Raw genomic sequence first — 23,380 nt, 5'->3', positions numbered from 1 at the left:
AAGATCAAAAGATGCTACTTTAAAGGAAATGGCACCTAAGAGTGAAGGAGTCAGTGAAAAAATCCGATAACCCCTTCCTTTGTGAGTATGTGGCTTAACAATTTTGAATTGTTTTCAATGGTTAAGAAGGTGAGTAAGAGAAAGCACATACTGGAGTTTCCACTGTTTAAAAAAACTGAAAATCAAACAAAAATTGAAGCTTGAACAAGGAAACACTGGATGAAAAGAAGTCTTACACCACACAAACATACACACTCAAACACACACACGCACACAGAATACTATGCATACGTGGACACACACAAGTAAGAATGTGTATTTGTATGGTAGGTTCTTGGAAATAGACATTCTTAGCAAATATGGATGACAGATCAATTGTAATTTATTTTCTTTTAACACTGTATCATCATAAAGAAAACTGGTATAAATGAAAAAAATCTATTTCAAATATCTACATCTAAAATTTTAGGCAGTGAAAAAGCACTTTGTTGACAAGGAGTGTGGAATGATGAATGTTAATTGTCAGAAACTGCTGAATGCCTTTTTTTTTTAGTTGCCACAAACAAATTCACATATCAGAACAAACAATACTGCTAAATATTCCTTTTTGTTTTTTTGATTTTTTTTGATTTTTTTTTTTGTTAAAACGCACCGGGGAAAAGAAAACAAAAAACTGGAAATTCATACATCTTTCAAAATTTGAAATTGAAGCAATATTTAGAACCATAGATGAAGAAACACTGTGGCATTGGTGTAATATACACAATGCACTTGTTTTTTTTTTTTTATCTGTAATGTACATCAAATACTTTACAACAATGCATTAACAAAAGGCAAGAAACATCTTGCTGTACAGAGGAAACCCCAAATGCAACTTGAAGCCTAGATTCACAATGAATGAGGATATTAAACAAAGTGTGAGAAGCTGTTCCCCATAAAGTATGTACGCTGCTCAGTTACTTGTGCTTAACTCTTGACCCACATCCACTGTCATGTTCTCCCTCCTTCCTTCAGCCACATTCAATACACAGCACCGAACTTTAGACTCTACAGGCCAACAGTAAAGTTGTCCCACACTGTAAAATATATATATGTATATATATTTCTTTCTAATTACTCCCAGGTTTAGCTTTCGTATCTTTTAGCCTTCTAAAAAAATCTCTTTAATTTTTTCCATACTGGTTATCTGGGCCCTCCTATGGAACAGGCTTTAACAAACTAAATTTGCAGGAAAAAAAATGTCTTGTGGTATGCATGCACATGCACAGTTCCTGGAGCTTTTGTATCTGCCCAAGTCTCAAACCCAGGAGTCGGGAGAGGCTGGATAGTGGCTTGTTTCATAGTTAAGTTCACTATAGGGACGAGCAGCTGAATAGAAGTCGACGTAGTTGCCAGTTGACTTTAGTCCCAGGTGCATGTTGTATTCGCTTGCAGGTGGACGATGATGCACTTGGTCCTCAAAGAAGGACTCATCATAGTTTCTTGTTGAATTCTGAAACGGCTGATATGGTTCATAATCTTTTCTGCTGGGCTCCTGTGGAACTGGCTGTGTTGAAACCTGAAAGATAGTAACACCCACAGCTTGTTAGATACAACTCATTGTGGACAACAGGATGGAAGGAGTAAATCTCACTTATGTTTATCGTGTTGGAAATACAAAATTGTGCATTATCTTAACATCTACTCAAGGTATTGCTTGGTAGTGAATTAATTCCACAGCTTTACCTTGTAATTATATTTCTTGACATTTATTTAATATTATTATTAAATACATTTATTATTTAATATTATTGCTGCTAAGGACACTGGTTTACCTCAAAAGTAGTTCAATCAGCGTAGCTTACAGTTACTTTCACAACTATAAGCTCTGACTATTTTGCAGCTATATAATGCAAACACTGGTGACCAAAAGTCAGCCTTGAAGAATTTGAATGGAAGCAATATACACTCAAAGATGCTAAACATTTTGTAGCTGCCTTTGCTGCAAGTGAGATTTAGGGTGACACCATATCCTTAAGAACCATTTATAGTCTTCAGGGCACTGACATGAGAAAATGTTAACCTAAGTGCCCTGAAATGTGTTCTTCTGCTACTGTTAAGCAGAACCGTCTTCTTACCACCTCCTCAACACTTCGTGTTGGCAATCTTGAGTTGTTGCTGCATTCCACCAAGTTGCCTTGAAGCTGAAATATCTATGATATGCAGAAAAAAAATCTCAGGTGGCTCCCTAACCTAAGTTTGCCATGAAGTTTTTTTCAGACAGCCCTAGCGAGTCTCTGTTTTTATAGTTGGGACTTAATTAAAATCTAAAATTTATATATAAACACAGGCTAATTATCTTAGTGGAACACTACCTTTCACTCTATGCTACCTCTATATGTTTGGGCAGACTTTGTGACTGCAAAATCATATAGCCTTTCAATCCTCAAATGGTCAGCACTGGAAATACTGATGCTCAGACACTGGTGTCAGAAGACTTTGCAGATCCAGATCCTGCTGACTCTGCAAGAGTTAGAAATGCTCCTTCGAGAAGAGAGGAACAGTTGCACTGCTATGTCCCAAACTCTGATATTCTTTCAAAGCATGCCTGTATTGGACTCTATGCGCAGAGTGCAAACAGCTGCCTACATCCACTTAACAATCCCATTAACAATTTTACAAGACTGGGCCCAATATCAGAACTGCACAAGGGAGCATAACTACTCTAGTTTCTATTTCTAGTACTGCTATCAAGGTGTACAGGACCTTCAGCCCCTCGTTTCATTTCACATATTCAAACACAGGTGTTTAATTTTGTACACAGGAGAAGAATTCTATATCAAACAACCTATTTATATGCCAAAAAGTTAGATACAGTCAATTTTTGAGCAGAAAATAGGGGATTGAAGTAGTATTTCTGGGTTCTTTTTAGCTAAAAACATTCTGATATGTCAGTCATAAACTTGACATTTCACTGAGAAAGCAAGTGGGAAAAGGGTGTGTGTGTGTGTTTTGTTTTTCGTTGTTGTGTTTTCTTTTAGCTCACTCTTACCCCCAAAATATAATTAGTTGATTCATGACTGCAGAGTGTACCTGCTGTTACACCACCTCATACCATTATTTTCTCTAAAGACTGCATTAATTAGAAGGGCTTAATCTCTTTAAATGCAATAAAAGCAGAAACACCTTCATGCACTGAACCGGCTCACACAAAGAAAGAATATGATGCACCACAGGTAATACTGGCTAATTAAAAAAACAATAAAGAGAAATGGGGTCACAGAATATCAGAAACTCTCTTTACCTTAAGTTTGTGAATTAAAACTGAAATATCAGTCTCTTAAATGGAGACTTCAGGTAATCTTGTAAAAATTTTCAAAGAAAAACATTTTTTATCAATTTTACTAAATATTCATTTACCCATCTGATACTAGTAATAATTTTCAGTGCCTTCCTTAAATGTTTTTGGCCTCATTTCTCTAGTTGAAAAATGATGTAACTTTTGCACATTACATAGGGAAGTTGTGAAAATATTAAGGAGTTGTGGTAATTAAGGATAAAGTAGCATTACATCTAATGATGAAACAAAGTCTATGGCTGCAGAAAAATGTCTGTTTTCTAGGGACCGAGGAAATACTCTGCTGGAAATACCAGCCATATGAATGCCACATGTCGATACTGCAACAACCCTTTTTCTGTGAGCACATCAGCTCGGCAGCCATGCTGCCAATTACATTTTTGTAATGCCCACCTTATTCAGATGCACTTACTGTTTTCTGGTTTTCAGGAACAGGAGTCCTAAAGCTCTAGACTGAATGACTTGGATGTATATACATGGGAAAGTATCCTTATCGATGAAATGCTAGTTTTTCTCTTGCCCATGCCCTGATGCATACATTAAAAAACAAACATAAAACCTTGTTGCAGTTATGCTAAATGGCAAATCTGAGGGCTTTAGCTACACCTAAGTACAGTGTGCATGCCCTTGCAAGAGATACAGGTGGTTCTTTCTCCAAGCCTGTTAAATACTTCAGTTTTTGCTAGGATGCCTTAGCACATGAGCTGTGCGGTGTCAGCAGTAGTGATGAATTTTAAGATGGCTATACTCAAGTAAGTATGGCCAGACTTCACCAAATTCACTGACATGGGACATCATGAGATACCAGAGCCAGGAGAAGTGCCCACTAATGTTAGCTTGGCTTTTGTAGCCTGCATCACACATATCCAGAACTTTAAAGGCATTCAGGTCCCAAGCCCCTCTTGATTTCATTATGAGTTACAGGCTTAAGCACCTTAGATAATTTTTGTGCATGTGCTGGCATAATCTGTTGGACATTTTTGAAACTTGGGCTGAAATTGTCCATTAGCATAAACAACATAACTTGTTTGAAGCCAGTGGAATTGCTAGCATTTGCACAACCAGGTGACTCAGTTCCTCTAATCTAGACTTAGATTTTCTTTGTGATATTCTTCTTCATTTCCATGTAAAATGTTACACTGGTCTTTGCCATCTGGAACAGTAAAATTTTAATCTGTGTACTTACCTGGTTATGTTTGATATCTTCAGCAGGTGCACCATACGAATTCCTGTACAAAGTTGAGATTCCAGTGTTCTGAGCTGGAGAGAGAAAAAAGGAAGGAAAAAGCAGGTTTACCAAACATACCTCTTTGTCTTCAAAGTGAATTCTTAAGGTTTCATTAAATACATTATACAGTGCCTGTTTTCCCCACACAAAAATCTTTAAAAGCATCTGCAGACTTCTGTTTTTACTTCCTTCCACTAAACAGACATAATCTTTGCTTTGGTGTACATGCATGCTATACACTTATTAATGGTAACAGGCGCTATGTTGTGTTCATACCGATCTTGTGCACTTCACATATAAATCAACAAAAAAAATTCATATGCAGCTAACATTCAGTACTATATTTCAGGTTATATATGGGATTTTATATCACACATACACTAAACAGGTAACAGTTGTAAATATTGAGATTAAGAATCATTTCAGTACTTTAACTTCAGTTGGATGATGTGGATTATTTATCCTACAGTGCTTTTGCTATATTGTGAAAAGTATTCGTGGAGAAAGTGATTAAATGTAATGGAAAAATGAGTTATGCAAAAAAGTAATCTGTAGTTACACTGAAGAGGTCTGGCCAAGATAGTCTCAAATCATGAACTGCTGTCACTTTCTTCTCAGATGTCCTACTACTAAAATGCACAGACAAAACTGAGCTGAGTTGGAAATCAGAAGTAATTCCAAAGACAACATCATACAGTTCTGCAAAAATTTATTTCCCATCCTGCCCCAAAAACCCACATAAAAAGCTAAGGATTTTCCCTGAAAGCTGGCTTCACTCATCACTTTGATTTGGCTATCTAGCTGAAGCTTAGTTTGCTGGTAGGACTAGAAAGATTGTAGCTATTTCTCATATTTGAAACAATATGAGAGCAGCATTTTATGTGGCTGCTGCACACTGTTCTTACTGGGCATGCATTCTTAACTTTGCAGACATTATAACCAATGATTTGATGCTCTCATGAGGACCGTCATTATAAAGGCACGTGCCTGAAATAAAAAATTGAGTAGCTGTGAATCAGAGTAATCAGTGGAATTGAAACACATTGCTCACGTGACTTCTCTCAGGTCTCCGTGCAATGGTATAAAACCTGGAGACACCAAGCGTTGCTTTTAATACCTTCACAACTCAAAACCTGTGGGGGTTAGGACTGAGCATGAGAGCTGAAAGCTGGGCATGGCATTCATGCTAGTCACATCACTAAGAAGAATCACAGTTACTGTAGAAGTAACCACTCTTTCTTCCTTTGACAACCTGCTAGCATGGACCCCGGCATGTACAACTGCCTGTCTTTCCCCCCACCACTGCACCCTCTGTGGAGAAAGGAATGGCATGGTGTTCAGTCAAAGGTTGACTGTAATATGCCAATTCTGATCTTCACATCTGCCATGGGTTCCATGCTGAGGGTATAATTTTTGTCAGAGTTTGGTGCACTGCTCCATGTTGCTGCTTTACAGATCTCGTGGTGTTGTTATTCAGGGTGTTCTTGAAACAGGATAAACACAGAGCTTGTATGGTGGGGTGATGAGCCCTAACAGCTGGAAAGAGAGATTTTTCATTTCATAGCCATTAACTAATAGGGGTGAAAAAATTTGTTCCTTGAAGAGCTGCATGCAGTTACTGAGACAATGCACAGTCCTGTGTAAGTAAATGGAGAAGCGCTCTGGAGTCCTCCAAGGAGTGCAGCAGGATCCCTTCTTTGAAGGTGGGAAGAATATGAGCTATAGTAACAGATGCTGGTTGGTCTTTTCCAGTGGTAGGTACTCTTAATTCCACCTGTGTGTTAATAGATGCTAACAGATGGAAATTATGACTGCTTGAGTAGTTTGTCTTTGTCATAGATGTTGGTGCTGAAGGGTTGATCTGCAGAGATTCTCTCTGTTCAGGCTGGATTTTGTCACCTACCTTAAGTGATGTGAGACTTGACTGTTATTTCAGTGTTTTTTATATTCCAGTTGCACCCTCTGCTTTAGTGTCTGAAAACCTCACTCCTGATGACAGTCTCTGGTATCAGAGGAGTCCACATCAGCATTGCTATTTCTGGTGCATCTCAAGATGGTATGACTCTCAGTAGTACAAATGACAGATCTTTCCTTGATACCATCTTTTCCATGTTGTTTTTCTGAGCTTTTTGCTTGCCCCGCAAAGTGCTAGAAGAAGTTGGGTTATACAGATTCCTCTTCTCAAGATCTAAAGATACTCAGTGTTTCAGCTACCCATTTTGTGAAGTGCTACTTCTTGAAAAAAATGAAAGTGACATTCAATGTGTTGTGACTCATAAACAGAGGAAGAACTTCTTGTAACCATTTTGTCTTCATGTATATAAATAGTAAGATAAGCAGGGTTGAAGTTTCATGCATGCAAGTTTTTAGCGAGGCATGACTGAACATACTCAGTCCAGACGGGACAATACTGTTCATGGTTGTTTGATGTCAAGAGTAAAAGACTGGTATAAGGTGCAACATCGGAGGGTTTTATGAAGAATCTGATGAAAAATAGCAAACTGGACACATGCTAATTTATATGTTGTTCCTACATGCAATCAGTGAGACTCTAAGGAGGGTCATATGACCTTTCCATCTTTTTACAGGTATATAAAAAGGCATATGGTGCATCTGTTCCACTAATAATCATGACTATTACAAAATTAGAAATAGTCCAGAGTTGGTGCATAGCTGTGCATTGCACTGATGTGCTCAGAAATGTCACATGCCAGATTGATGACTTACAGTCTCCTAGATCACATAGTTTGTGATGGAAAATGGGTATTATCAGCTTATGAAAACAGTCTATGTTGCTGATTTCACTGCAGTGATGTGGATACAAATTCACAAGTTTAAAAAAAAAAAAAAAGTAGTAATTTTCTTAATGTAATAAAACCAGTGACATGTCAAATGCTTGGAAATGAATCCCAACACTTCAAGAACAAGAAATCTTGGCTTAGTCTAGCTGGGAGGCTGAGATTATTGTGTGTCTGGAGGAAATGTAAGTCAAGCAATGTAGCTCCTAGCAGTGCATGCAGCCCTGCTCCAGTACCTGCTTCTGAACACGCAGGCGGCATCCCTGGGAACTCCATTCCCACTCTGCCATGCTTCAGTGAGCAGTTGACTCTTGCTGTCCAAAAGCAGAGGGCAAATATAAAAGAAAGGAGAGAATGAACTAGATGAATGTACAGATAATGTGTGGTTAGTATCTGATTTTTGCTGTTAATATTGTACAATCATAGTTAAATTATCAGAGAGAAAGAGAACTTAATAATTTTCTTTTCTAAAACATGGCAAGAAAAAGGAAGGGGCTACAAGGAGTAAGAGATGGAGATGTTCCAGAAGCCACACTTTCTTCCAGAGATGTGAGAATTGTAGCTGCAGATGAAATGATTTGAGGAGTGATGAGTGTGTGTGTGTGTAAGTGTATTTTAGGCAGTATCTAAACATGGTAATACTGAAGAGGTACTTTTTACTAGGCAAAATTGCGAAGGTTCTAAAATGAGTACTATGATCAACCTGCAGTACTTTGTGGTTGCACGGCATAAAGAACATTATAGAAAAATACCTTCTTTTTTCCCCCCCTGTTCAGTTTTCAAGGTGATGTTGGTTAAAAAAAAAAAAATCATAAAAAAACCCCCAAAAACTTCACGGCAGTTTTCTTCAAAGCTGACAACAGTTTTGAAAATTATGTCATTCACTGGTTTATGTGACAAAAGAATCACTGATCGAAGCCATTCCCATATATCCTAGTCACTTCATTCATGGTTTAATATTTGGCTTTTAGTTCTTGTAAGTATTTATTCTGAACACATTTACAGACACTTCAAAATACCAAGGTGCTAGCCTTTAGCCCTCAGAAACACAGACTGATAGTAAGAAAGGAAAGCTCAGCTGGACAGGCAGTCATTCTCATCTGGTACTGCGTAACTTGCTTTTTCAGCTATAAGCAGCAGGACTCCATTTTCTAAAATTTAGTTCAAGACAGTAAAGGAAAATGCCTCTGTACCTCAAAAATCTCAGGTAACAGAGATCACTACCTGTCACTACAACTGCCACCTTCCTGCACAATGAAAGATGAGGTAAGGGCATGAGAAAAGGTTACAGTGTATTATAGTTTCTTAAAGTAATAATAAGTTCAAGTAACCTGAACATCTGTAGCTATGGTTGGTTGTGTTCTGAATGTGCAGGGACTTACAAGTAAGTTTAAATAACAAAAGTATAGATGATCAATTCTTGACACCAAAATAAAATAAATAAATCAGAAGGTGTTTCTGCTTGTGGAAATGAAGATACAGGCTGCAGACTGTGATGCACATATTAATTCAGTGAGGGAACTAACAAAGCAAAAGGAACTTAAGAGTAGGAGTCCCATGATAGTATACAGCAACCTTATCTTCCCTGTTCTCAGGGAAAACACCATGGCATAAATAAAATTATCACATACACTTATAGTTCCTGTTTTTTTAAAAGGAATATAATAGTTTTTGTCTTAAAAATATACTTTAGGTGATAAAATTTTATTATTGGTTATTATTTTCTGCAGAGAAGATGGATAGTAAATATACAAGGCATCATAAACCTGTGAAGGGAAGAGGGCAATGAGAACTTTGATATTGTTCCTCTATTTTTAAGCTGTCCTTGTGAAATCAATAGAAGTTATCGTCTTCAGCCAAACTGTTTACTTCATAGATTCTCCATTTTTCCCACAGGTTTCCTGACAACTCCCCACAATGGCAAGAAGCCAACACTTCTACTTCAAAAATCCATCAAAAAACCTTCATTTCAGTCCCAGCAAAGAGGTCATAAAATTTTTGAACTATAAACTGAGAAGAGCTTTGGAGAAGAGCATGGAGACAGTCATGGATAAATTGGGACTACAGCTATGGCTCTACATTCTGTATAAATCCGTAAGTCAAAGAAAGCTTTGTGTAATACATCAGCTTGGCACAAAATACAAGAGCAGCTCAAAATATGTATGCACCAGGTGGAACCTGAAAAAACATTTATCTCAGTCCCATAGGCTCTGTGGATGTAATAGCTATAATGCACTGTCTGATGCACAAAATGAAATACAGGCACTGCAATGAACTTGCCACATGAACTTATACTAGACCATACGTGTAAAGTCAAAATGTCTTACAATTAAAACCACAAATACTGATTTTATATTGTTTTTTAATGAAATATTTATTATTTAATGAGCTACAAATATGTTACACAGATTTCATGTTGAATGCTGACGAGCAAGACTCCTGTCATTTTCTTTTGTTCTTAAAATAGTGCTTAATTTGAGCTGAGACCAAATGAGCACAGATTTGGTGATCTGAAAGAGAGAGAAAGTGATTTGTTAATTCCATATTCACTTGTACAATGGTCATGTAAGATTGTGAAATACTGTTATGCTTTTCAATTTGATTTTGGTTTTGATTTTTCTCACTGAGCTCAGTAGCTGGAAGAATAGTTGATAGCTGAGCATGATGCTGAGTTTCAAGTTTCCTTATGAAAAACTCACCCAAAAGATCAATAAGAACAGACAAAATACAAGCAGATATTAAAGGAAAACAAGATGCAAAAATCAAAGTGGAGCAAAGGTTACTGGGGAAGTACAAACCTCACACTGAAAAATATACTGAAAGAGAAAGGAAAGAAGGGAAACAGTAATGGGAGAAGAAAAACACTACAGTAGAAGAGAAAATGAAAAGGTTTGGGAAAAAAGAAAACCCATTTTTTTTAATGTGTGGTGAGAGACAAGACTATCTGTAAGGAAACACAGACTTTCCGCATGGAAACACTTTGTTTTTGGTGAACCTTCTGATATAATCTGGTGGTCTAAATCTGCAGATACAGCTAGAACAAAATACTAATGTTTCTGCCTTTCAGCCTGCTGCTCTTACCCCTGAGATTCCCTCCTCAGGGATCCTTGACAAAGTGCTGAAAAAAATGCAGTCCTGTCCTTCACAATCACACAAGTAAGAACCACTGAAGTGTTTGAGAGAACAATCTTGTGCACTGACTATGAAACACTCAAAATATTACAGACACATAAAATGCAGTACCTTGACTGAATCTGCTGCAATCTCACGCAGTACCCTGCAGATGCTGTTCAGAACAGTTCTCATTTCTGTGGTTTCCAAATGCTCTTGACTGCCATTCCTCTTCTTCAGATTTTCACTTTCATGCTAATAACTGTTCCATATTGCATTTTCACACAAATTCAAAGCCTGGTCTTTAGGTTTTGATTACACAACAGCGTGTAATACAGTAGATGCAGTATGAGTATCATCATATCCTGAATGCGGGCTTGAAAGCTAGTATGGATGGCTTGACACGAGTCAGCATGTTCCTGGTGTCCCCAATGAGCTGAGAAACACAAAGACAACCTGTTCTGGCATCCTCTGAGCAAAGCCTCTACAGAGGCCATGGGAGAAGGTAACAGGCATTCAGAAAGTGCAGAGTGACTCCTCGCTGTGATTTTTTGCTCGCTCTGAGGTAGCATTTGGAGAAGAGGACACCATGATGATTGGCACTATATAAATGTAACAAAATGTTCAATAGAGGTTATAGAAGCCTGTGCAATGGTGACGGAGACCAATATGTATTTTGCAAGGGAATTAATGAAGACGTGCAGTACCGGGCAAAGCACTCAAAATGTTACGATTACCAAAACAGGTTCATGAGCTCACTAGGGGAGAGAGGCCTTCAGTGAAACCTGCAATAGATGCCATAACATACACAGAGAAAATTGTTGCATTTAAATCAGCCCAGCTGAGAAAGCAGCATGGATAGACTTTACAAACAGCTACCAAATTTCCTAGAAATGACTGATATGCAAAATAAGCTAACTGGTCCTGGAAAGCCATTCCCTGCAAAAGAGAGGTGTTAGGGATCACTGCACATGCTCATTGTCATGCTTGCAGAAAAAACACTAATTAATTCAAACTGATCTACCAACTTCCTTCTGAAATGAAAGCAAACGTAAAATTAAAAAGAAATGTAGAATTGGTTTCAGAGCCTTTCTTCTGTGAAGAAACATTGTCTTCACAAATCATTTTCACATAGCATTGTATTCATTAAGATCAAATATTTCTTCAGTTGTATTTCTCAAGGTGGCTTAAATTTTGGAATCAACCAAAGGCAGGATGACTCTTTTCTATAATACAGTAAACCCAGCCAAGCCTATAAAATCAGCCATCTATCACAGCTGATTTTTACATATGCTATGCAAGCATGATCTCACCTGTCATGGTGTCTTTCCTAGAAGTGTGTTCACCCTTATTTCCATGGTAAGTGGCGTTTGTTCCAGTTGATTCATAGTCTGTTTTTCTTTCTTTTAGGCTGATCATTTCCCGAGGTGAGGCTGGGGCACTTGCTAGATCACAAAAATGGATTTATTTTTTCTCGCTACATATGACTGAATGTATTGTTTAATTCTAGAGTAAACTCTAGAGTTCACTAAAAAAACATTTTAGTAAAGTTTATATTTGTTAGCATACTAACATTAAGCTGTTTGAAGAAACACTACCACATACGGATGAAAAGAAAAGGTGCTGTTACTTCAAGTACAGGACAAATCTATTTATGGGACAGTCAACTCTAAACAAAATTTCCTCTCTGAATGTTTTACTCTTTTTCACTTACACCAATGTCTAAGATGATCATTATGAAAAAAGTACCATAATATTTTTTTTTCCCCTTCAGCTTTTCAATTCCTTCATAACTTGTTGAAACTTTCTGGTATAGGCACTTCATTTTTTTTCTCAAATGATTATTTAATTTCAGTTGAAAAGACTGTTAACTTTCAACTGTACGGAAAAACCCTTATAAAATAGTTTCTTTCCTTCTCTGTTGAAAATAAACAAACCAAATAAATGACTCTGATGGAGATGGGAAGAAAAGAAAGGTGTTTTTCATAGAAAACATGTAGTAAAGAATGCCTAACACTTAAAGGTAACTCAAATAATTTCTCTGTTTTTAAATATCATATTTTTTATGGCAAACAATTGCCATTAAAACAACAACTGCTACTTTAAGGTATTATTAAAGCTAACTCCTTCATCACCTATACTCGTGGTATGGCTAAAAGAAGTACAAGGTGACTAGGAAGAGAACTGGGTTTGTACTTGATTCTCACGTACTGGAGAATGTGAAGGTGATCACTGGCACTGATCATGAAGACTTAGAGCTTGTGATGCTTAGGAAAAGGAGAAAAGCAGAGGGAAAAATGATGGCTTTCAAGTAAACTGACTTCACTATATTTAGGTGTTGGTAGATACAATGCACTTCCCCTGTTGTGGAGGGAAGGGGAAGGAGTACAAGGTGAGTGGCAGAGCACCCCAGAGCCTCGTGAAGGCACAGTGGTACAAAAACTAAAGTGATGGTGCTTACTTCCACATCCTTCCCTGGCTTCACCCACATATTTGATATCTCAAAAGAACCTCAAAAGCAGTAACAATGTCCTTGCTTAAAAAGAAGGAAAAAAAAAATTTAAAAAAATGTAAGACATGCTAATTTGTGAGGTTTGATTGTGAGTTATATCTTTCAGCATCTCTAAACTGTTACATTTTTTTAGTTAAGGAGCAGGGAAGCAGTTGTACTTAACTAAGGAGTAGGGAAGCATAAGTGATGATGAATTCTGCTTAGATTGGTTCTGCTGGCCCTGGCCTCTGAATTTACAGAGCAAATGTGGGACAGATGGTTTTCCTTATGAAGCCGTTAGAAGTGAAGATTGCTTTTAAATTGCTTGTCAATAGTGATGTAATTCTAAAGCTGATAATCCAGCAGATATAAAGAAACATGACATTAAATTACCAAATCAGCTAATGGGAATTTGAGTCTAACAGGGAGCAAATCAGAATGCAAACCTTGAAAAAGTTGCTAACACAGGGATGCGTCTTGTTTCACATACACTGGTAATGCTTTTAAGCACTCTGGTGTTTTGAAGAAAATTGATTGATAAAGACAAAACCATCTCTCTCTGTTCCCTGTGGGAATTATGTCTCTCTACCCATGTGAGAACAACTTCTTTCTGTCAAGTGTTAAGATCCAGAAGCGCCCTCTTTCAGAGTTTTTACTGGAAGCAGACATAAAATCATTAGTTGACATTATACTGAAAAGTGTTATCAAGGTTTTCTGCTCGTATTGTTAAAGGACATAGAGAAGAAGACAGAGCTCTCCACACTAGTTTAAGCATCTTATCACCAAGTCCTAGGGATGCACGGGACATTGTGAGTTCATTTACTTCAACTCTTTACCTCAAGGTAGGATCCAGTATACAAAAATAATTCTTGACAGATTTTAATCTAAAACTAAGTATCTCTAATGACAGAGATCACATAACTGCTGCAAGCAGTCTGTTTCAGCGCTTTGTTTCCCTACTGTTAGGAAATGTTCCCTGATGTCTAGCCTGACTCCTTGCTGCTCATTATTTCCATTTGTCTGCTATGAAAGTAGAGAAAGTTCATGCTGTTACGTGCTTGAAGACTTGGTGTGTACCTCTTCCTACTGTCCCCATCTTGTGTTTCTCTTATTCAAGTTAAACATATACATTCAGTGTGTCCTCATATCCTGATTTCTCCATCTCCTGATTCATGTGCGCAACTGACAAAAATCCCTAAATCATTTCTAAAGAATGTTTGTCTAGTCAGATATTCTTATAATTTATTTGTAAAGGATTGGATCTTTTTTCCCTTTGGACAGTATCTCCAATTTCTCAGGATAACTCTGAATTCCAATAATGGTACTCAAGGTATGTGAGTTTCTCCCAAGTTTATGTCACCTGCAAAGATAATCGGCACCCTTTGTATATTATCTGGGTCATTAATGAAACCACTGAAGAGTACTGGGCCCAAGGCAAACCTCCAAGCAAAGCATTCTTCCTCTCTGGCAATAAGCAATACCCATTCTGCAGGAATGGTTTTAAGTCAGTTTTGTATTTACCACACATGACATTTTCTGGACTGTTTGCTAGCTTGCCCTAGTTTGTCTATAAAAATCTTGCGTGAGAGTCTTACTGATTACAGTAGATTTCGTTTACTGACTATTCTTTTCACAAAGTATTTTAATTATGTTGTAGCAGGAATTCAGGTGGATTTTGTAAGAACAAATCGTATCAAAACAATGTTTGGATTTGATACGGATACTACCAGACAGACAGTAACTTACACTACTATGTAGAAACAGATACTCTTAGTTAAGCAGTATCGTATGTTCCTACTACCCTTGAGGTGCTCAGATTGTGACTATTTGTTCCAGCTGTTTTCTAGAATGAAGTTGAGCTGACTGGTCTGTAATTACACGGGTTCTTCTTCTTTCAGAAACAGCCACAGTATTTGTCCTTTTCAGTCTTATGATAACTGATGATGGCAGTAAGATTTCATCCAAAATTTCTTTAAGTATGTTCTTTATGCAATAGAGTAACAGAATTGAGGAGACAGTTCTGGCAAGAGACAGAACAAAGATCTCAGGGCCAGACATTTTAAGTGCATTGCACTTACAGTCAAAATAAGATTTTGGAGGAGTTTGGAGGAACAAGAGCCTTTTATGGACTTGTGTAATGACAGCTTTTGAAAAATGAAGAGCAGCTCTCACTGTTCTTCCGGCTACATTTGCAAATTTCCTCAGTGGTTGTTCTACAGAACTAAGATGCAACTTCTAGATAATTAACAAGACAATTTGCTTAAAAACAAGACTATGGCACAATGCTGATGGCAATAATCAGTTTGGCCAGTTTTAATCCTGAACTCTTGGTATACCTATGGAATGACAGCATTTGATTAAACAAGTAGTAAAAAGCACACTGAAAGGCTAACTGTTTTACTCTGTGTATCTTAGAAGACTTTCACTGGGAATGGTTTTATCTAACCTAGGCATGTTCTACCTTAGAATAAGCTGAGGGGAAAACGCCCAGATTTCTGCATAGAAAAATTAATTAACACTGCAGCATAAATTGAGATACTTACATTGTATGGATCATACAGAATTAATTATAGCTGGTGTAAATACGCCATCAACGTTACATGAAAACCCAGTCAATCTTTTGTGAAACTTACATATGAATGTGTATGCGCACTTACATACACATACACATAATCAGAGTAAGAGCTGACAAAAAAATAAAGTGGATCCTTCAAATTCTGCTAATTGTGCAGAGTGGTCACAAACAACAGAGTGGTTTTCATGAACAGCAAAATAAGTAACAGAATTTCCTCATGTTACTAGCGGACACCATTTCCCTGAGATCTAGTCAGGTAATCTCAATCAGGAAAACACTGCATGAGAATTCATAACAAAAATTTATGGAATGTTCTTGTGGCTGTAAAACTTTACAAGATGTTAATAAAAAAAAATTATTCCTGTTCTGAACAGATAATCCAGGTAACAGTAAAAAATGTATTTTGTGCCCTTCCACCACTGTTAACAACAAATCCGGGTGCCAGTGACATTGCTTAAAGAAGGAAAATGACAGTGATGGAATACGTCTGTCTTTACTTCAGTCCTGAAAGCCTGGTCTTACCTGAGCGGTTGTTAGGAGACATGCGCACGGGAGAGATGGAGGGCGTGCGTGATGAAGAGTACGGTCTTTGCCGATCCCTTTCTATTGTTGAAGATGAGGCTACAAAGTGATACTGCGACCACCCATCCTGCAACATCAAACATTGCGACAGTAGTTAGTGAAAACGCTATACGGTTCAACCACTTTAAGTACAGAGTATTTTCCTCTAGGGTTTTCAATATGTATACACAAGTAGGTTACTATCTTCTTCCTGCCACTGGGTGGCAAATATTTTTGGCGGTGCAGGATACAACATGCTGACTGTACTGACACATCAGGAGAAAAATTAAAATGCAGAAAGTTCTATAAAACAACACATTTCATAAAGACTCAAATTATGAAAACATCAAACAACTTCTTAGGCTATTTGTTTAATAGTTCTGTCTTTTTCCATGCCTCTATTTTCACATTGCAAATGGCGTTCTGGCTATGAAAATATTCCAAATCATAAGACTACTTGTTTTCATGGTGAAAATTAGTTTTTGCTTTAAATCATTTTTATCATATAAGGAAATTCTGGAGTAAGTAGATGGTGAAGATCCAAGATTATCAAAATTCTTGCAACTATTTGGGTATCTGTAGCCTAGTTATATTAACTGCCCATTTTTTCACATGTGAGGAAAAAAAGAATCAATGCATTTTCCTCATTGCATTTTCCTCCAAGATGTACAGAAAGAAATTCTATTCTATCTATTTAAAACTGTGGTGATGGTGATGTATTTAAAAAACAGAAACAAAGTAATATGAACACTAGAAACAGCTAGTTCAGAAATAAAAAAGGAGAGTTTAAATCATACATATTTTGTTCCTGTACCATAATATAATGCAATAATCCAAAATAATGTACTTTACATTTTTAAAAGGATATTAAAAATAGTTTGAAAATATTATGAGAGTAAATTGACTTTTGCTAGTGCTCTTATTAAATGACAGTATTTCAAATGGTCTTAAAGTATTGATAGATTTTAACTGTCTTTATCCCTGATTAATGTGAAATCTAAATCAGTAACACAAGGGTTTTCCCAGTCTTGCGCTGAAGGCATAAGCCTTTAAAAATGCCTACTTCCTGTTGGGCTCAGTGGAAATTGAGTCACGCACCTGGCATGGTGCTAAACCAAAGTTTTGCAATGAAATGCTGAATAAAAATAAACACAATAAAATATTACAAAAAACAGTTGGAATTTTCCTCTTACTTACAGAAAAATAACTCTCTGTTGAGGTACTAAAGACTATTCCCACCCCCTACATCAGGCTCCTCCAGACACCCAACCCTGAATCCCACGCCCTCCCCTCCTCTGTCTTTGCCCAAGGCATCTCTCTGACTTTGTTCCCTGCACAGAAACCAGGGGCACCTGGCTCTCGGAATTGCAAGAGAAAATGGCTTAAAAAATACTCCTTCCACTAAACTTTTAGGAAAGAGAAATTGGCAAGACTGTGACACAGCAGGAGGGAAGATACTGGATGTAGAGAGAAGTGTTATAAGTAAATTAGGATAGACAGAGGTGACTCCTAACTACGGATTCTGAATGTCTGCACTCCCTACATAATGCATTTGTATAAACATGCATGTATCTCAGTCATAATTTCAAAGAAAAAAAAAAAAAAGGGAGAGTGAAGTCTGGGCCATGGCTTTTACAGTAGTCATAGAGTCCATAGTGAGTGCTTGTCCACAGAGGTCACTCATGTTTAGGACACTTTGCTGAACTGTACCTCATATTTCATGACAGTCATATATAAAAATATAAGGAAGAAAATCAGTTAATTAAGAACAGTAATAGCATGAAAATAGAAATAGGTAATCTTTAATACCACTTGCTGCAACTAAATTTTTTTATATCGAATCTTTCATTTCCAACAAGCACCTTCTACACAAGCTGCATCCTCCAACCCAGGGAAAGGATCAATGAGAATGCAAACAAAAACATCTGTAAAGCCCTAACTTCTTAATGTTAAATCACACTGGAAATTATTCAGAACTTTTCAATATATATATATGTGTATGTATATATAAAATACATATATATTTTTAAGAACTAATAGTTTATAGCTGTAATTATAATGGTAGCTTAAGTCCAATAATCTTATCCAGGCATCAAGACTGTAAATAACATAGCATTATTTTTACATCTCCTGTTAATAATAACTTGCATGGTGATTTCTCTACTATAAAAATGAAGTAGCAAACATGTGAGAAGCCCATGCCTTTGTCCTGATGAAGAAAAATGGTTCCCTTCTTCCTCCTTCTCTGAGGTCAGAAGTTCTTACCAGAAAGGTGACTCTTTATAATTTACTCTGTTATACTTTTCTGATTATTTATTTTCTTTTAAACAGACTGTTGAAGAGGAAGATACCAAGAGGACAGACTCTGTATCTGATAAAAGGAGAAAGAATAGACTATTTATTACTGTCTGCCTGAAAAAGGAGTAGACATCAGCCATGCTTACACAGTGCAAATCATAACTGCTTCCAGCTTTGTGGATCTGGATCCATGCATGGCCAGGTACACTGTCCTTTTGCACTCTTTCTTCCCCCAAATAAATCCCTGGCATGTGGTTCAGAAAAAAATGACCTGAATCTTCCCCTAAACCTTTCTTCCTGTTGTCTATTTTATCTGTACTGTTTACAGTAATGCCTGGACCCTGGTTCCGATGGGAAGTGGATGAAAGAAATCTGTTATCTGCATGGTCCCATGGTCTCTACTGGAATAGCGCGTGGCACCAGTTTTGTTCTGAAGAATATCAACAGGTACTTTGTCAATGTTGCTTCCTCAGAAACAGCATTGCAAGGTGCCTTAACAGCGAGGGAGCAAAATCCAGCTGTAGTTGGGATGCTGGCAATAGCATTCTTCTGTGTGGCAGATGTTTTTCATTCTCCCCCCTTCAAATTTTCTTTTTTCTCTCTGCTGAGAGTAGTGCCTATGAGGTCTTCAAACAAAATCTGCTACAAACTTTCAAGTTTGCAAGCCCAACCAGCTCAATAAAACAAGTCAGGCAACAATAAACTCTAACACAAGTACTGTGGTGACTTGGCATTGCTTTTGACTAAACAAGGCATATTGCTAACACTGTACAACCTTCATGGTGTTTTTCAACAGCATTATGGGCAGCTCCCAGACCTCACAGTATTTCAAAACCCCAATACTTTTAGGTCGTCTATCTTTAGCTCTCTTCTGCCGCAAGGAATGAGCTCCTTTCCTTGGAAAGGTAAACAGTTTGTAACAAATTCATTTAAACTATCCTCATCAACAATTCCAAAAGCTATTAGCGTTAAATATTGAAACTAATTTTTAAGAGCCTAAAGGGAGTATTTTCAATTTAATGCCGAGATAAATACCACCTGACATGATGGCTGCTTTCATTAGTTTGTTTCAGCTCTAGTGCCTGTAATGAAATTTAATTAAATTGATTTGGATACTTAAAGGTACAGTATATAGCAGTGTCCTGCAGAGAAGAAAGCTAACTCAAAAGCAAAGTGTGTGAGACTACGTTTCTGAAACCAATTTACCAGCCACAAATGTGATGCAGGAGAGGAAGAGTAAGACAAAAATATCTGACAAATTGGAAAGAAATTCAATGCAATTCTATTACAGAATGGATGCATTTATTAACTTGCAGCAATCAATTAATAGGTGGCAACTGCACACTACAGGAGGGCACAGAATAAGCAGAGTACAGAAATAGCATTATATGTCCATATCGTCTCTTCCAAGGCATCTTCTACTGGGCATTTTTCTATATTTTGCCTAGAATGAATATATGTATTCTCCCTCAGTTATACTCCATAACATCCAAACATTAAAGCTTGATTGGCAGTGACATGTTGCTGACAATATGTTCTTGGGAAAGCTGTGGGGATTAGATTTGGGGTGGGGGTTGGATAACCACTGTAGAAAGCAAAAGTGATATTGTAGTCTCACTGATCATCTTTTACTGGGCTTAAGGAGTGAACAGGTCCTTTGTCTCCCTGCTCAACTTTAAGTCATTTTGAAAATAAATTTTTTCAAGCCCATGGCGGGGGGATGACTATACTTACCGTGCCAAACATCTACTGCATAAGTATTTTAGGAGAATGTAATTTGGGTTTTCCACATTATTCTGTTTGTTTTTAAAATGTACGGGGAAAGATGAAGTTTTCTATTGTGTTTGCAAGAATTTCAAATTTTCAGAACTCTCCAGTAGCGGATTCCTTGACTTGAGGAGATGATTTGAGGAGGTGGGTGATATCAGACACACCATTTTCTTATTTTGTAGTATAGTAACACTATGAGAACTGAATGAAATTAAGCCCTGATGGGAAGTCGGGGGTGGAGCACCAACATCGCCAGCCTCGGTGCAGTGCCTAGCCTGGACGATCTCATGACATCCACTCAGAAAGAAACCTCGCATCAGCTCATGTGCTAATAGCCATGCAGCAAAAATAAAAACAAGCTCTACCCTCTGACTGGTGATGTTCATCAGCTGCTAAGAAGACATTGACTTAAAAAGCACTGAGTAGTTTAGAAAAACTGTATGGTGGCTGCATGCACATCACTATCTTTCAGTGCTGAAGAGCATAGTCTGCCCTGACTCCTGGCCACTGATGTCCTAACATTGTCAGGAAGAAGGAGAGCAACTTCTTGGAAGCAGAGAAATCCCACTAGGGAAAAGAAACTAAAATGATGCAACAAACCCAATAAATGAAACGGCTAAAACCTGAGAAACTACAATGTTGTGTTCTGTCTTCCCCAAGTTTACAAACTCTCCAGCATGCTACTTCTTGCTTCAGGCCTGACCCTCTTGTGACTTGATTTAATAGACATTTTCCAAGTGACTTGAAGCATACAGGACCGGACTTGTTTGGTCATCCTACTTCCTTGTCTGTAAGCCAGCATTTTACTGGTTCCAGGATATTAATTGTAATAATAACTGCTCCTGTAATGGTAACAAGCTGTAGAAATGTGAAGTTTTGATAGGCAACCACTTGCAGGAAACAGTAACTAGACCCACCATGGTGTTAGAAGTAGGTGACACAGCAATAAGACAAAGTGCCTGTAAGTAGGTAACATAGGATCTACTTGCTTTGAAACTCAGCCAGACATTGCTCTGAGTTGCTGGTGTTGCTTCTTTCACAAGCTGAAGCACTGCTGTCAGGTTAAATGAAACACCCTGACTGGTGTGCACCAGTGTGACACTGTCTAGAGTAAAAGATAAATCCGATGTGAATTAAGTCAAGGCTCATCAGACTTACACAGGTCTGGGCAATTCTTCACTGGGAATTTGTTGTCATAATGCTAATAAGACATAACAGAAATTAGAACTGGATCAAATTATCTACATTCATTGACATATGAAAATTATGTGCGTGACTTGACTGTGGTGAGAAATCTAAAATGGTAACAAGGTTGGGGTGATCCACATATGCATCTCACAGAGCTCTTAAATGGGAATTTTGAAATACTGTGGTTTAAATGTTCACCAACCAGCAACACTCATCATTAGGCTTTAACAACCTGGGATCATCTTATTTTCTTTTAATAGAAGAGAAAGAATAAATACATTTCCCAGTGCTTCTCAACAGAGATACTGAGCCTGACTTCTCTCCCTCTGCCAGCCCCATGGCAGCAGAGAGACTAACCACCCCCCACCAACACACCTGAATATTAAGTATGCTAGCAGGACTGCTCCCTGCGTGCCACCAAAGTAGCTGACAAGGAAATGTCAGCTGCTGAAGGAGAGATGGAGAGAGGGCTGTTCTCTAAAAAGGCACCTGCCTTTGTACCTGAAGTGTGTTTACTTTGGAAGAGCCATTTCAACTAAATTCTTACAACTCCAAAAACCCTAGAAAGACTCTTGAAAAACAAACTAGTTTTAGATAAACTATCTCATTTAAAAATAAAGATGGTCTTACATTTTTTCTTTGAATTTACAGTGCCAATCCTATTATCAGAAAATGATTCCTGAAAGGATTGTCCTTCCTGGATTTTCTTGCATTGTTTCCAGGAAAACTCAAAACCAGCAGGGAATTCCTGAGCATTGATCTGCTTTATGATGTATTCTGAATAAATCTGCTTCACTGATGGTTTTTTACTGCCATCAGCTAAGCTACAATTATAAGCAGTATACTGACATTTTTACTCCTAGGATTTTGTCTTTTGCTTCCAAAGTGGCAATTCAAGACACACTGTTGAAGAGAGGAGTAGGGATTGAGCCTGGAAGATCCTGGTGTTCTCCCAGCTTACACATCAGCAGTTGCTGTTTGGGTTAAATCCTTCAAACTAATTCTGCATTAAGCCTGCAAGTGGGAATCTGGCGTAATTTCTGTGGCTTCAAAAGACAAAGGGCTGCTGACTCCAGTTGTCCCATTTCCCCTCCTCTCCCAAAGACTTATGAGCCAGGCCCTCAAAATCAACAAAGTGAAGACATGGATCATTGAAGCTTATCTTAATTTGAGGATTTTAGTATTTATGTTTATAGTCTTATTTCCACAGCTTATGAAAGCCAGAAGATTACTTAAAACAGAGAACTTATTCAAGTTTGGGGATTTAAAAGTATTATAATTTGGATAAAAGTGCAGGAGTTGCTCACAATATGACCACTTAGCCAAAGCAGTTAAAGGAAAACAGTTTGCTTCCCACGCCTTCTGATGATGATGATGATGCCAGTTACTTAGTGGTTACAGGTTACATTGGGAGCATGACACCTGCTGCTGTGTGAGCTCCAGAGGAAGGCTACTCGCTCCTCCCTTGCACAGATATAACTGAGGGGAGAGGATGGAGAACCTGCTGAGAGCACCACGGGAGCAGTGCCATCACTTGAGCCAAGGCAAAGAGCAGCTGTGGCTGGGCAGTGAAGGGCTAAGCCAGCCTGGGTGGCAGAGCTGCCACTGGAGCAGCTGCGTCTCCCAGGGACTCTCGGCCCCCTGCTGCAGTGCCTGATGGCTCCCTGGCCGGTGCGGTCGTGCAATACACACACACACACACCATTTCAGTCTCCTTTCTTACAACGTACAGTAGGCTTGACCTCAGCACTTCTCTCCCTTTTACTTGGAATTTCAATGTACAAATGGCTTTTACTTACAAGTAACCATTTCTGCATCCCAGACACAGCAGAATTTCAATTGCTTAAGAAGCCGAAAGAGAAATACATATTTAGCATGAGGCTTAAAGAACGGCTCCTAGTCACACAGCCATTAACCACAGCAAACCTGTCTGGCACTGGATGAGGATTATTCAGATTTCTGTAGGCTCTTTAAAGTGACAGTTTCAGAATCAGTGGTTAAACTCAGTATTTTTGAAATGAGA

At 37.9% G+C, this 23,380-nt stretch overlaps 1 protein-coding gene across 8 annotated transcripts in view; it reads right to left on the bottom strand.

The window, feature by feature from the left end:
• Positions 1 to 364: 364 nt before the first annotated feature.
• The window catches only part of CTNND2 (catenin delta 2), a 700,247-nt gene continuing 677,231 nt past the window's right edge, over positions 365 to 23,380 (bottom strand). For 4 of the 8 annotated variants that reach the window (XM_074874338.1, XM_074874348.1, XM_074874359.1 and 1 more), the window contains 5 exons: positions 16,063 to 16,189; positions 11,788 to 11,919; positions 7,600 to 7,677; positions 4,524 to 4,597; positions 365 to 1,558 (listed from right to left, as the gene is read on the bottom strand). In XM_074874338.1, the coding sequence (XP_074730439.1) occupies positions 1,298 to 1,558; positions 4,524 to 4,597; positions 7,600 to 7,677; positions 11,788 to 11,919; positions 16,063 to 16,189 (672 nt within the window). In that variant the 3' untranslated portion in view covers positions 365 to 1,297. The remainder of the gene's footprint in view (positions 1,559 to 4,523; positions 4,598 to 7,599; positions 7,678 to 11,787; positions 11,920 to 16,062; positions 16,190 to 23,380) is intronic. The other 4 variants (XM_074874370.1, XM_074874400.1, XM_074874381.1 and 1 more) reach the window with 1 other exon arrangement.

The sequence above is a fragment of the Strix uralensis genome, chromosome 1 (genome assembly GCF_047716275.1).
Source record: "Strix uralensis isolate ZFMK-TIS-50842 chromosome 1, bStrUra1, whole genome shotgun sequence".
Taxonomy (NCBI): domain Eukaryota; kingdom Metazoa; phylum Chordata; class Aves; order Strigiformes; family Strigidae; genus Strix; species Strix uralensis.
The sequence above is the reverse complement of the archived record's forward strand: the minus strand, read 5'-3'. Positions and strand labels throughout refer to the sequence as shown.